At 57.5% G+C, this 14,272-nt stretch overlaps 1 protein-coding gene across 5 annotated transcripts in view; it reads left to right on the forward strand.

The window, feature by feature from the left end:
- The window catches only part of LOC100550253 (ankyrin repeat and fibronectin type-III domain-containing protein 1-like), a 135,790-nt gene that overhangs the window by 95,098 nt on the left and 26,420 nt on the right, over positions 1–14,272 (forward strand). For 3 of the 5 annotated variants that reach the window (XM_019620578.2, XM_010719872.2, XM_010719880.2), the window contains one exon: positions 13,715–13,843. The exons of the other annotated variants lie outside the window; for them this stretch is intronic. In XM_019620578.2, the coding sequence (XP_019476123.1) occupies positions 13,715–13,843 (129 nt within the window). The remainder of the gene's footprint in view (positions 1–13,714; positions 13,844–14,272) is intronic. 5 annotated transcript variants of the gene reach the window in all.

Genomic DNA, 14,272 nt, shown 5'->3' on the forward strand with positions numbered 1-14,272 from the left:
ATTTTTCCCCTGACTTTTTCAAAGCCTTTCCTTGCAGTGGGTTTATCCCATCTCCCAGGCATAAGAACGGCCATTCTGCAGCCTGATGCATGCCTAGCTGGCTGCCACCATCCCTTGTTGGTCCGCAAGGATTGCAGGCAGCCTTGAGTCTCCAGCCTTGAATGATGAGGAGTTGGCCCCAGGAATGCTTGGAGATGCATATGCTGTGGTGCTGCTCACCCCTGCTGCGCAGAGGCTTCAATCTCCTGACCATGGGAATCATTGCAGCAGGTTTCAGTGATGCCAACTGCGTGAAATCTCAGCCCATGAGTGAAGATTTCCAGTGCCTCACACTCCTTACTCAGCCTCACCGCCTCACAGGCCATGTGCTGCAGCACAGCAGTTTGCTGCTGGAAAGGCAAAAGCTGGTGGAAATGACAGCATTGGCCTTGAAAGCAGTGAGCCTTCAGGTTTCTGTCCTTGTGCACCTCAGAGCGGTGCATCTGAGGAGACAAAAGGAGGAAAGCACACTGGTTTTGCAGCACCCTAACAGCAGCAAAGGGGAGATCTGACACTCAAGTTTTGGCCATCGGCAAAGGCAGAAGTCAGAGCAACACACTGACTGCCTGGGATGTGGGGCAGAGGGGAGGGCACAACTGCAGGACTGTCCCTGCAGGTTCAAGACACTGTGTAAGGCTGCAGCACTTCCAGCATTGCTGAGAGGCTCTTGGGGATATGGATCCCACCCCATGAGTGCTCCATCTCTGCCCAGGCTGCACATGGAGTCGGGCTGCTGGCCCAAGACATGTCTCTGCCACATCCAGAAAGGGCTCCTGGAGAGAGGGTGAGCCTTTAAGAATCACTGAAGGGTCACTGGGCAGTGATATTTTGACCCAACTGAAGAATTGATGGAGTCAAGCTGAGGCCACACTGGCAGATTGACTCTGAGGAGCTCCATGTGTGAGTGACAGGTGCATTGCTCACTAAAAAAGGGCCATTTCACTGTGGGTATGCAGGAGGTGTGCTGAGCCCCAGCACAATTCATCCCTCCCAAACTGAAGATGTTCCAGCCCAGGGCTGTCACACAGCAGAGGATCTGGGAAGGGGACACAGAACCCCCTGAAATCCCTCTGTATGGGCTGGGCACCACATTGTGCTCTGGTCTCACTGCCCTTGTCTCCACTTCTGGCCCCACACCAACGCACAGACCCATAGAGCACCTGTGGTGTGCTCAGGGGAGTGACATGGGTAGAGGGGCAAAGGAACCCGAGGGCCTCCCCCCCCCCACCAGGGTAGTGTACTGTTCCACATTTGAAAATAGGAAAGGCAAGCCTTCAAGAAGCTCAAATCCCTCAAAAGAACCACTGGACATGGCAGTGATCGAGCAGGGGCCGTCTGTAGGTTTTCCTTTGCAGTGGGAGATAGGGAAGATAAAGCACCCAGGGAGGGAAGGCTCAGCTGTGTTCATTCTTCCCTCGTGTCAGGGATGCTTTGTTTGCCAGAAGGGCAATTATTTGGGCTGCTGTCTCATTAGATAGACACTCAGATGAAGTGCAGCTCAGGGCTTGCAGAGGCCCAGGCTTGGATGGGCTTTGCCCACAGCCAGGCTGCACCACCTGGCCGTGGTCCTGCTCTCACCTCCTGCTTGATTCCTCTCCTTGTGACAGCAGGTTCAGTGCAGGGGCTGAGGCCATCAGTGCGTGGGTTTGGCACTGCTTCTCCCGAGGCTCCCTGCTCCCTTAGCTGCCTTCTTGCAGGAAGTGCAGCTCGTGTGCTGCCATTCCAGATGTTTCACCCCCTTCCAGGCAGCCCCCTGCCCACCCCTGGCATCCCAACATCTGCAGATCGGACTCACCAGCCCAGCACTGGGAGAGCCCTGCCTATGAGGTTGTCCCCACTCCCTCACCTGTCCCCACTCAGTGCCACGAGTGCTGCTGTCACCACAAGGTACGGCTGTGTCCCTGTGCCTCACTGCATCCAACAAAACCTCTGCAGCAACCCACAGAGATCCCCAAAGGAACGTGGAGCCCTGAGTATGCAAAGGCTACACTGAAATTCGCACCCCAGACACTGAGGGTGTCAGCTAACACAGAGAGAGCCCTTTCAGGTTGGCCTGCTCAGACACTGCAGCTTTAATGCCCGGGCACCCAGCGTGTTTCCACTCCCCTCGCATGCATCAATCAGGTCTCGGTGAGGCTCTGAAAGAGCCAGTTTGTTAAACAAACACACTTAGTGTAAAAAGTTTATTCCAGTTAATTAGGACTTCATTGCAATGGAAACAAATTACCCAGCTGTCATCTGCCAAGCCAAACAGTGCCAGGGCAGAGGGGGTCCCGGCCAGGCGGGAGACAAACAGCCATCTCAGGCAACCTTATTTATGTCCTTTTTATACATTTTGGTATTTATTTGGACATTCCTGAGCAGGAGAGCTGGGTTGACGCCGAGCTGCACGTCCCGGCGTTGCACGGTGTCGGCTGTTACCGGCTGCAGGTTCTCGGCACAGCACGGTGCCCGTGGGCACATCCCGCACATCCCTGTGGCTCCGCAGCAGGCAGGGGGTGCTCAGCAGTGCCAGGTGCTGCTCCCAGCGCGCGGAAGCGACAGATAAACCCATCGGATTAGCAGCGGGTAACGTGTCGGGAGCCCGGCGTCCCCTTCCTGCAGCATTAGTCACCCGAGCCTGGCGCTGGGGCGGGGGGGTGAAAGTCATCGAATTACCTCCCCCAGCTCGGTGCCTCGCTCCCGTGGGATGTCCTTGCGCCGTCCCTCTGCTCACGGCTGCGGGCTGCGTGGCACGTAAAGGGTGTGTGGTGAGGGGTGTTGGGATCATTGGGCTGCGGGGTGGTGGGTTGAGGTGGCAGCATGGGGACATGCGAGGTGACAGCGGGATCCTGCCCCGGCACCAGGATGGGGGTCTGGATTCTTGTGTACACCCAATGGGTGAGCCTGCGGAGGGACGTGGACAGGTTCGAGAAGTGGGCACGTGAGAACATAATGAGGTTCAGCAAGGCCCAGAGCAGGGAGCTGTACTTGGGTCGGGGTAATCCCAGGTGTGTGTACAGACTGGGAGCGCAGCAGTGTGCGCTCGCAGCCCCAAAGGCCAACTGCATCCTGGGCTGCATCAGCAGAGGGGGGCAGCGGGCAGGGGAGGGGATTGTCCCCCTCTGCTCTGCCCTCGGAGCCCCCAGCTGCAGTGCTGCGTCCAGGCCTGGGGCCCAGCACGGGAAGGGTGGGATCTGTTGGAGCAGGGCTGGGGGAGGCAACGAAGATGCTCCAAGGTTGGAGCACCTCTGCTATGGAGACAGGCTGAGGAGCCGGGGCTGTGCAGCATGGAGAGGAGAAGGCTGCAGGGAGACCTCACTGCGGCCTTCCAGTGCTTGAAGGGAGCTTATGAACTGGGAGGGGACCAAATTTTCTAATACCGTCTGATAGTGATAGAACAAGGAGGAATGGCTTCAAACTAAAAGAGGAGTTGGATGTTAGGGGGAAATTATTTACCCAGAGGCGGTGGAGCGCTGGCACTGCTGCCCAGAGCTGTGGGTGCCCCATCCCTGGAGGTGCCCATGGCCACGGATTGATCCTGGGCAGCTGATCCTGGGGGGCACAGCCCACGGTAGGTCAGGAGCTGGTGGCTTAGAGGGCTCTGGGATTCTGGGATCCAACTGTGATTCTGTGTGGGAAGGACAGTGTCCGGCACTGGACAGGTCAGGTTAAGTTTTGACTCTGGAGCTGGGAAGGGAGCCTAGGAGGAATCAGGGATTTTGGTATTTTGGTTCCAAGGAATCAGCTGGTCCATCTTGAGAGGCACCTGGAAACCACACGGATGAAAATACACAGAGACCTGTGCTCTTCACAGAAGTGTGCTGCTGGCCATTGCTGCCATGTGGGCAACGGGCTCTGCCTCTGCCACGTGTGTGTGCTCTGCTCGAGTCCTGCTGTCCCCTCTGGCACAGCCCTGATGCCCAGCAGCACCGGTGTGCAGGGTGCCACGTAGCCCCTCGAGGCACTGACTGGCAGTCCTCTATTCTTGGGGATCCTGGTTTGCTTTTCCTACATCGATTTGTTGTCAGTGCTTATTTTTAGCTCCTCCAGTGCCGTGTCCCTTGAGGGATTCTTCCTTTCCCTCTCCCTCCTCCAGGTTTCTGTACAGCATCGCTGTGTCAGTCCAAAGGGCGGGAGCACTGGGCACCACACCACCTTGCATGGCCCCACCAGGGCACTGTTCAGGGCCACCACAGCCACCCCACCCCACGCTGTGGGGACAGTGGCCGTGGACACAGCCGCAGCGCACTGGGTGGCCGCGGGCACCGTCCCACTCAGCGCTGCCCTCCCTGAGGTTTCTCTCTTTCCAGCTGCGTGGAAACAAAACCGAATGTGACCCACAGCTCAGGGTCCCCCCGCAGCTCCACAGCCGAGTCAGATGGAAATTTTTAAGCATTTAAAAGCTGCGCACAGAGTAATTCAAAACAAGCCTCGAGTGTGTTTTGGACTCCATCGAGCTGTCATCGTCGCCCGGCTTCGGCTGCTGTCTGTCCAGGACAAGGGCTCACTTTGAGCCTCCCCTTCTGCCGAAGGGGGAATGTTTTCATTCCTAATTTAGCGCATCCGTTCCGCTGGGGTCCGACCCGACTCCCGCGGAGCCGCGCAGCACTGGGAGCTCCCGCAGCGCCTTCCCTCTCACCGCTCACAAACCTGGCTGCCCTCACACTCAGCCTCCTTTCTCTGGTCCCAGGCTTGTGCTTGGCAGGGGATGTGTGAAGGCACAGTTTGTGCTCGGTTTTTTTCCAGAATTTTTTGTTGTTTTGCAGAGAAGGACGAGTTTGCTTATTTTTGAACACCTAAAATAAAGGTTGACGCGGTGTGGGCTCGCTGCTTGTCCAGGGGAGAGACAGCACCAGGAGGTCCCACTCAGGTGTTGGCTCCCAGGCTGAGATGCACTTCATGAAGCATCGCTCTGCTCACCCTGGCAGATACCCACATGCTTTGGGTTTGGTCCCTCCAGCAGCTGATCCCAGCTGAGAGCCCCTCACGAGGCCATGGGAGCGTGGTCCCCACGGGACGCTGAGCACCTGGGATCCAGCACACCTTTCCTCTCCTCTCATCCAGTTTGCTGTAGGTCTGACTGCAGCAGTTCTAGGGTTGAAGTTGTCATTGAGGTCTTCTGATCTTTATGATGTTCATTAGCGCAGTTCTGATCAAAGAACAGCACGTTCCCTCCCTGTCCTCGTTTTCCCCTTGGTTAATAACCCATTGCTGCTTCGGCTCATTTTGAAAAAGAGACAGTAGCTTTGGGAACGGCTCTGGATATAATAGATGGACGTCAGCAATTCCAACCTGGTCTTTAAAGCGGCGTTAATTCAAAGAGAGGCACAGTTTAACAACTGTGTTTTAGACTGCAGAAGGCTCGTTCTGTGTCCGGGGAGCACTGAGGCAGTCTGCCTCAATCCCTGGCGGTGTGGGTTGCTCTGAGCTGGAGCATCCTATAGGGCTGTGCTGCGGTACCCTATAGGGCTTTATCAGTTGAAAACACCGGCTGGGGCTTGGGGTGCCCAGTACTGGGGCTGTGGATCTTACACTGGGGCCAAGTCAGGGCCAAGTCACCTCAAAGCAGGACAAGAGGCTTTTGGTGCCCATGGGGTGCTTTTGGTAACACCTGGGGTTTGGCTCCAGGCGTGGTTGGGATGGCTGTGTGCCTTTGGCAGCCATGGGTAAGAAAGCACTGCATGCCTGCGAGATGCCCAAAATCTTGCTGACTGCATCCTATCCATTCCTTGCTCAATTCTCAGCACCTCCAAGTCACCTTTTCTACTGTCTGTGGAAACACAGCCAGCACAGACACACCTCAAGGTGCTGTTCCAGCATCCAAACCCAACGCTGCCAACATGGCCTTTTTGCAGACCCTCTGGCAGCTCACGGCTGCAGCATTGCATGGATCTGGGACCCCGGGGGCTGCATACAGCCCTGAGGAAGATGCAGGGCAGTGTGAGGGTGCTGTGTGTGGTGGGGGGCTGCTTCCCATCATGTCCCACCAGTGTGTGTCATGTGCTGAGATGTGGTTTTGGCAGTGACCTGCACTGTGTTCTGTGCTGGAGGATGGAGCGTGGTGAAAAGCATTTGTGGTGCTATTGCCGGCGCAAATAATGCAGTTCTTCTTGATTCTTCAGGGCACCAGATTTTCTTCACGGCAGAACCTTCCTGTGGTTTATCTGTCATTGCTGGCTGTTTGCTTTCGGAGTGTCTGAAGCAACCTGCTCAGGCTCCCTGCAGCAGCCCTGCCAGCAGCACCACGTCACACATCGTGTGTCTGTGCTCTGCTGTGTGGGGTGGGCAGGTGCCGCCCCGTGTCCCCGTGGGTCCCCCCCACAGAGAGGTGTGGGGCTGGGCAGTGAGGGCATGCTGCATTCCGATTCTTCACCCCTTGGGATGTGACTGCCTTTCACAAAGAGGCTTCTGTGTCCGAATGAAGTGCCTTTCAGCAGCCCGTCTGGCATGACTGTTCTTCGTGGGGTCTGAAGAAATGGGCCTGATGGGGATTTAAGGATGGTGGGCACAGTGTGATGCACACAGCTGGTGGCCCACGAGCTCAGCTCCAATGGACATTGAGTTTGTGATGCCAGTCTGTGCAGCCCTGGGCAGTACAAGCTAATAGGGAAACTGAGGCACCAAGCTGTTGGCTCACAAGGGCCTGGCTTACGCAACCTGGACTGCACCCTTTGCTTCTGCAGGACCCGGGGAAAGCCACTGTGCCGTGTCCTCGGGGTCCCACAGCTCCCATGGCCCTGCAGTGCCCTCAGGAACCAGCTTTCGGCTCTCGTAGTGCTTGCCTGGAGCTGTGCTGTTGGTTCCTTTGGCCCTGGGTCCCTCCCCGCCGCCGCAGAGCTGCTCTGCTTGGCTGCAGAAATGCGCTCAGCATCCCAGAAATGCGGCTTTCATCCGGGAGCCAATAGTCACACAGCCTCCGTCCAGAAACTATCATTATCGGCCGCTTTCTTGTTCTTGGTTTCTTTGAACTACAGCTCCCAGGATGCCTGAAGATATGCAGACATCCGAAGACAGTGGTTTCCCATAAACTTTTGGGGTTTCATGCTTTGTAGGCAGGAATGTTTTTATTGCATCGCAAAGCTCTTCAAGTCCCTCAAACCTCCGCGGCGGTTCCATGCTGTGGGGAGGAGCGGGGGCTGCCCGGGGCTTTTCTCCGGTGCCTTTTTCCTCTTGGTCCCTTCTCCAAGGGGAACCTTTGCACATCCCTGCGAGGAACGAGCTAGGCACAGTGCTGTGGGGGATGTACCAGCAGCAGGGAGCCTGGCAGGTTGCGTTTCCAATAGTGACACGCTCACGAGAGCTACTAAAAAACTGGAGAGGGAAATTTTCCTTTAGCTTGGAGATGCTGCAACTGTGACCGAGTGGGTCTGGTGCTTGCTGCATTCCGCCAGTGTCACTGTGGATCTGCCCATAGACCAGGCTGTGTGTGAGCCCCATGTAGGACCCCACGGCTCCGCAGCCTCCTGCTACCCAAGCTGGGGCTGGGCTCTGTGGTGCGGGGCTGGGCTGGCCTGAGTGACTCCTTAATTTCTGTGGCTGGGTAGGTGCTGAGGGGAGGGCACACCCCAGGCATGCTGTGCCTCTTGCCTTGCCCCACAGCACCCCACACCAACACGCCTGTGTGCACAGCGTTCCCATGTTGTATTGCACGTCTGTATGCACCAGCATGCCCGCTTTCCCCGGTGTGCCACGTGCACCAACACGTCCACGTGCACGCGTGGCTGCTGGCACCTGCCTGCCCTCTGGGAGCTGCCCGATGGCGTCAGCCGGTGTGGTCCTCTGCAGGTTGATGCCCGTCCAAAAAGGAAAACCATGGAGGCTCTGCGGCCGGCTCGTGTTAACCACATCACTCCTCTCCTGCACTTGGAAAACCCGGCCGGCCGGGCAGCCCAGAATAACAAGTCTTTCCATTCCTGCGCGCAGCGTTGGACGCGGGGCCATCGAAAACAAGGGTTGGCTCCGGTGCGAGTGCCGCCGTCAGACTAAACAACAGCAGGTCCATGGGCTGCCCGTGCCCCACAGCGGGCTGCTGGGCAGAGAGGGGCCATGCAGGGCTGGCAGCAGCGTGGGGCTGACACTGAGCACCAGCATCCCGCAGGGCTTCTCTGCTCCCCGGTGGGGGGGATGTGCAGGGGAGCCCCACACGCCCCAGGTGCCTTTGACTGCTGCCACAGAGGTTCTGTGGGAGGGAATGCTGAGCCCTGGGGAATTCATCCTGGTTCTGAGCAGATTGATAGGAGGAAAGGGAGTTATCAGGGCTTGCTTTGCAATTCATTTTCCCAGGCTCTTGGTTAGTTATGTTAGTTATCCTGTTAGTTATGATAAAAGCTTGAATTGCTATAGGGAACATTCTGAAGGGCGAGTGCTGGAGCTGTGTGTGCCAGCCTCCTGTCCCCCAGCAGGAAGGGATCACGCACATGGCTCTGTATGGCATGAGGACACTCGAGGCTCATGCCGCCACCGTGGGACAGCCCAGGTCCTATCCTGCTGCCCTGCACAGCCCAGCATTTCTTCTCATAGAGGGAGATGGCAGAATCCTTAAAAACAAGCCAAATGGCAAGGATCTGACCCAAGAAAGGCAGATTCTGCCTGTCTTATCTTCCCTGCAGTTGACTGGAGCTTTGTTTTGATGTGGCTGATTCTGAGGGTGAAGCACACTGATGCATGCCCATGAGATGGTGCTGCCAGTGGTCTGTTACATGGCAGGATCAGATCTCGGCTCCCATTTTCTTTTAGCTGCTTCATAGCGCAAAGAAGGGTCTCAGTGGGACTGGGAGGCCCCAGCCCGAGCCAACAGCTCTGCTTGGAGCTGCTCTTTTCAGGCCTGTAAGGAAGACCCAGGCGGTGCAAGGCCGGCTGAAGACAGCCCAACCTCACCAACAAGTCGGGCTTGGGGCTCTCTGTACTCAGCATCCCCAACGTGCCCATCTCTGCTGCTCTGTGGGCAGACAGCTGCTGCTCCGAGGGCAGAGCTGCTGTCGCCAGGGAATACAAATGAACAAAATCACTGCTTTGGCAAAGGATTTGTAGGGGAACGACATGCAAATTTACCTTCCATTACGAGTATGGATGGGCATTAAAATACAGTGTTTGAAAGCCAAAACAAAGGAACATTTTAATTTAGGACTCATGAGGGCGGTCCCTTCTGCTTGGATTTGCATCAAATCCTTTGCAGCAAAAGCTGTAAGTTTAACGAAACTCAAAGAAAATGAGAAAAAGTTCTAAAAATGCCATCCAGTTCCAAGGATTGTCGCTTCTTTTGTGCAGCAACCAGCTTGGTACTGGATCCCATAGAGGCCAACAGGGATGGGTATTGTGAAAGGCAAAGGATGGGCGTTGGGTTTCTTGGCTTTAACGTGGCTCCAGCGCGGTCAGCCTGGGGGACACCTGGGTCAGGGGACCTCGGGGTGCACCCAAAGGACCATGCCACTGGGTGGGGAGTGAGCAGGCAATGGGGGGCTGCACTGTGGGATGTGTCAAGCCGCTTCCCAGCCTCCGCTATCAACACCTCACATCTCAAACCCGCGCTCGGAAACAGCTGCACTGCTCATCTGACCACACACAGAAGGTATCTCCGTCCTTCTCCCCACGCTTCCCTTCTCCTCTCAACCTTGGGGCCGCCCGCCCGCCTGGTGTGGTGGGTCAGAAATAGACAGCATCCCTCGACTCACTACTTGTCATCCGTCCCAATAATGCCAGCTATAATTAGCTGCAAGTATCAAAGCCGTGCTGCCGGAGGACCTTTTTGCAGCCCCATTATCATCCTTTAAACAGAGGATCTCACACGGGGCCTCATCCATCCGTGGTCCGGCTGCCCCTCCCCATGTGCCTGGGGGTGAGCTGCCCACAGGCGGCCCCGGGGCTGCAGTGCCATCAGGCCTCATACTAATCGCATTAATCACACTAATCATGTTAATCACGGCTGAATCAGCACCACCACGGGGGCAAGGAGGGACCAGGGGGCATGTGGGACTGGAAGGAGCCATGGAGCAGTGAGCATCTATCCCTGAGGCTCTGAGCATCCCACCCAGCTGCATGTGTGTGCAGCACTGGGGGCTCAGGAGGTCCGGTGGGCATTTGGCACCTGCGAGGCCACCACCCTTGGGGACTGCTGACCAAAGCCATTCCCTGAGCCACCCGAACAGCCCAGCAGTGTGAGGGGCTCTTGGGTCACCAGCCCCAAACTGCGTGTGGGGTTTGGTGAGAGCTGGGGCCGCTCTCAGTGCCGCTGCCTCTTCTGCTTCTGGTGGAAGAGGGTGGCAAAGCAGGGCATGCAGGGAACAGGGCCTCTGGGGGCACGAGCGGCTCAGGGCACGTCATGGCATTGGAGTGTGTGTGGTTAGCCCTGGGCCCCCTCCCCATGCCCAGTCCCCATGCCCAGCCGCGCAGGCTCCCTGTTATGTAAAGCACCGACAGGCGCGACCAGGAGATTCTTCAGTGTCGGAATCTGAGTCACATGGGGCTGTTTTATTTCCCCCTCTGCTAATCTCGTTTCTATAGAAACAAGATTGAGAGGAAAAAAAAAAAGAAAAGAAAGAAAGAAAGAAGGAAAAAAGAAAGAAAGAAAAAAAAAGGAGAAAAAAAAAAAGAGCAGAGCGCAGAACCAGCAGGATCCTGAGGTGATGGGTGAGGGAGGCGGAGGTGGCAGCTGGGAGCGGGGCAGCGGGGCTGCGCTCCCGGCCGGGATGGGAGCGTGCGTGCGGCTGTGTGCGGAGAGGGGATGGGGATGGGGATGGGGATGGGGATGGGGATGGGGATGGGGATGCTGCCGGGGAGCTGTGCGCGGGTGAGCGCTGCTGGCTGCTGGCAGAGCGCGAGGGGAAGGCGGAGGAGCGGTGCAGGTGAGTGCGCATCCCGCGGGCATCGCGTCCCTCCCGGCGCGGCACCGTGCGCGGCCCACCGCTCCGATCCGTGGCTGCTGCTTTGGGGACGCGCTCGGTCGTGCCCAGGGAGTCGTGCGGGGCTGAGGGCAGGATGGGGTCCATCGGTTCTGTGCTCGTGTTTGACGCTCGCCGGGGGCTGCGTGCGTGCAGCCGTGGGTCCGTGCGTGCTGCCTCTCTGAAAACTTCTGCCTGCTCGGGAGGTGGTTCTTTTTCTCTTTTTTTATTCTGACTGCACCCGTGCAAATAGAGCGCTTCCAGGAGCCCAGCTGCTCTGCTGAGAGGGGTGCGGGAGCCGTGCCGGTTCCTGCCGTCTGTCCCTTCCCCAGCACGGGGGATGAGCCCAGCTCCGAAGCTGGTGTAGGGACCGTGCTGGGGGAGGCATAGCGAAAAGGGCTGCCTGTCGGGTGCTGCGGAGTGCCTACAGCCACCTCGTGCCCCACCCTGGTGCTTGGCTCGCCTGCTCCCGGGGATGCTGGCTGCCTTGCAGGAGCGGGGTCAGCTCGCCGCCCCGTCCAAGCACGTGCTGTGTCTCGGACCAGCGAGTGCAACAGGTGGGAGCTGCTCCTGCCGTGGCTAAGATGTCTCCCTCGCTGCTGCATGGCTGCCTCGAGCCCTCATGCAAGGTGCTGGTGAGGGGCTGGGCTGTGGGCAGGGGGTGCTGCTGGTGCCACCTGCGTTGCCTGCTTCTAGTGGGTTCAGGTGCCCTGAGTGCCTTGTTGCCTTTCTGCAAAGGCCCTGCAGGCTGGGGACAGAGCAGGCACAGGAGATGCTGCCGAGAAGGGGCTGACCATGCATGGCCCTCACATGCACCACGCTGTGATTTCATGGGGAAGGGGGTAGCTGCATTTCCCTTCCCCCTCTCCTCCCCCCACATCCCATTGCCTTCACTGCCAGCCTGCTCCACTGCAATATTCTAAGGGAAGGGATGAGCCATGGCTCGGTTGTGCTGCTGCAGGAATCTCCAGGGCTGATAATTATTTCTGGGAAAAAGATGCTGTGTTCGGACTTAAACGCTGACATGGGACTCTGAACATGTGTAATCTGGCTGACAGATGGCAAGTCAGAGAGGTGTGATTTATGATACAGCACAGTAGCTGAACAACCTCCTCTGGTTGTCAGGAGACGGCTCTCCCCATCGCTGCGGTTGATGTTTCAATTGATGGCTCTCCCTGCACGTCCCTGGCTGGCGGCAGGTTTGACAGGAGCTGGGGCCAGGATGGTGGCAGTGCTGCTGGCAGGAGACACACACACCTTGCTGGCCTGTGCAGTCTGTAAGGGGATGGGGCTGACAGCCAATGGCGAGCTGACCTCACTGCATGGCCTCTGTGCCTCGGTTTCCCTGTCATTATCAAAATATGAATTAAGGGACAAGGGACAGCTGTTTTTGGAAAGCACCTGGGGAGTGGATGTGTGCGACAGCAGCATCCCTGCTGTGCCGGTGTCCTCCCAGAGCTAGGCACAGACCCAGCAGCGTCCCAGAACCAGAGCTCAGGAGGCTGAGGGTGCACCCAGCATGGAGCCTGGAGGCAAGGGGAGAGGGCATGGTGTGGTTTTGGGCATGGTGTGCGTGCAGCCGGGGCAGAGCAGGTATGATTCATTCTCTCTTCTGCAGCACCGTTTATGTAAAACAGTGCTGTATAAATAGCCAGATGATACTGTAATGTGCTCCTGGATTTCTAAATAGAAAAGGAAATGAAGTCTCTGCTGGAGCTGTTGGGTCTGGTGGCCTCAGCACGCGTGGTCATCCAGCTCCAGCATGGCCCCTCTCGCTCCCCATGGGCACCGTGCCCCCAGTGCCAGCAGCATCCCTGCACGCTCACATCTTGCTTCCTGCAGTGCCCCTGGTCTCCTGCTCCCAGGCTGCCCCGTGCCTCTGCTCGGAGCCCTCTGGGCACCTCTCCCTGTTCTCCCTATGCCCACCCACACCCCTCGGCTGCACCGAGTCTGGGAGAGGATGCAGGCCGAAGTACCGACTGCGCAGGGCCAATGGGAGTGTATTCCAGGCAGGTCCCATGGCTCCCAGACCCCTCAAGAGCAGTGATGGGCACAGAGCATCGCTCCTCCCAGCTGTGACACGGCCCCAGAGAGGCTGCATCTGCAGCAGCTCTGCTCCCAGTGCTCCCATGGGCACTCCTCACCCCGTGCTTCCCTGCAGCGCTCCGAGGGGGAACGCTGGGGTTTGCATTTCTGCTTGGTTTCTTTAAAGGCAAACCTCATCCTTTACATCAAAGTAGTGTTTCTTCCCAAGAATGTGAGGAATGACCCTGGAAGGGCTGACCAGCTCTTTCCCGGCGGTGATGGCGGAGACGAGCGCCTGCTCCAGAAAGCTGTCTCCACCCCGTCCCAAGCAACAGCAATTCATAAGCTGAAAAATAAATCAATAACCAGAGTTAATGAATTGAAGATGTCTGTGTTTAAAATGTATCAGGAAAAAAACTGTTAGCTGCTCGTGGTTTATTTAATTATCGTAAGGAAAGAGCGAGAGCTCTTATTTCTGAGAAGTCCCTTCTCTTTATGTTATTGTGTTTTAAGAGGTATTTGGTCAGCGAGACAGCTCAGGACCCCAGAGAACAGCAGCATTGGCTCTGGCAGAGTGTGGCAGTGCCGGTGCCGGGCAGGGGCTCGGCTTTGTGCCACTGCTGCAGCCCTGTGGGGCTGACACTGGAGCCAGAGCACTGCTCAGCCTCTGCTGCTGTGCTGCGGTGCTGCTGTGCTGCCCGCTCTGGTGCCCCTTGGAGCCCTCTGCCCCTTGCAGCCCCCAGCACAGGTAGCTTCAGTGACATTAACTCCTTTCCTCTCCCCTTCCCCAGGTCGGAAAGCAGCCTCTCTAGGTTTGCCCACCGCTTGTCGGTGAAGCAGAAGCAGGAGAAGAGAAGGAAAGCTGAGTATGGCTCGGCCGAGCTGTCTGCCTTCCGGCCCAGGTCTCTGAGCATTGAATGGTAAGAGCTGCAGGAGGGGCTGGGGGCAAGCAGCCTCCCAGCCCCCTCCTGCCCCCTGTCCCCACTCTGTCTGTGCGTTGCCCCATGGGATAACACCCTTCAAACCATCACCCCATTGCAGGAGTGACGGGCAGCCCCAGATGGGCTCCTGCTGTGTGGGGTGAAAGGAGAGCAGCAAGATGGGCATCCTTTGGGGCTGGGAAGCTGTGAGCCCGCTGTGTTGGGTCCCAGCCCCGGGGCTGTGGGGCTGCCCCTTCCCCACGCTCAGCCCAGCTTCACCCCAGCTTGCTGAGCTCTCATTCAGCAGCCTTGGAAGCAGATCACAGCCGGCCCTCCCTGTGCTGGAGGTGACCTGCTAAGGATATTTTAGAGAACTGGAAATTGCATTGCTCTCTGCTTCCTTAGATGGAGAAAGGAGGGTAAAGCTTA

This window comes from Meleagris gallopavo, chromosome 16 (assembly GCF_000146605.3).
Source record: "Meleagris gallopavo isolate NT-WF06-2002-E0010 breed Aviagen turkey brand Nicholas breeding stock chromosome 16, Turkey_5.1, whole genome shotgun sequence".
Taxonomy (NCBI): Eukaryota; Metazoa; Chordata; class Aves; order Galliformes; family Phasianidae; genus Meleagris; species Meleagris gallopavo.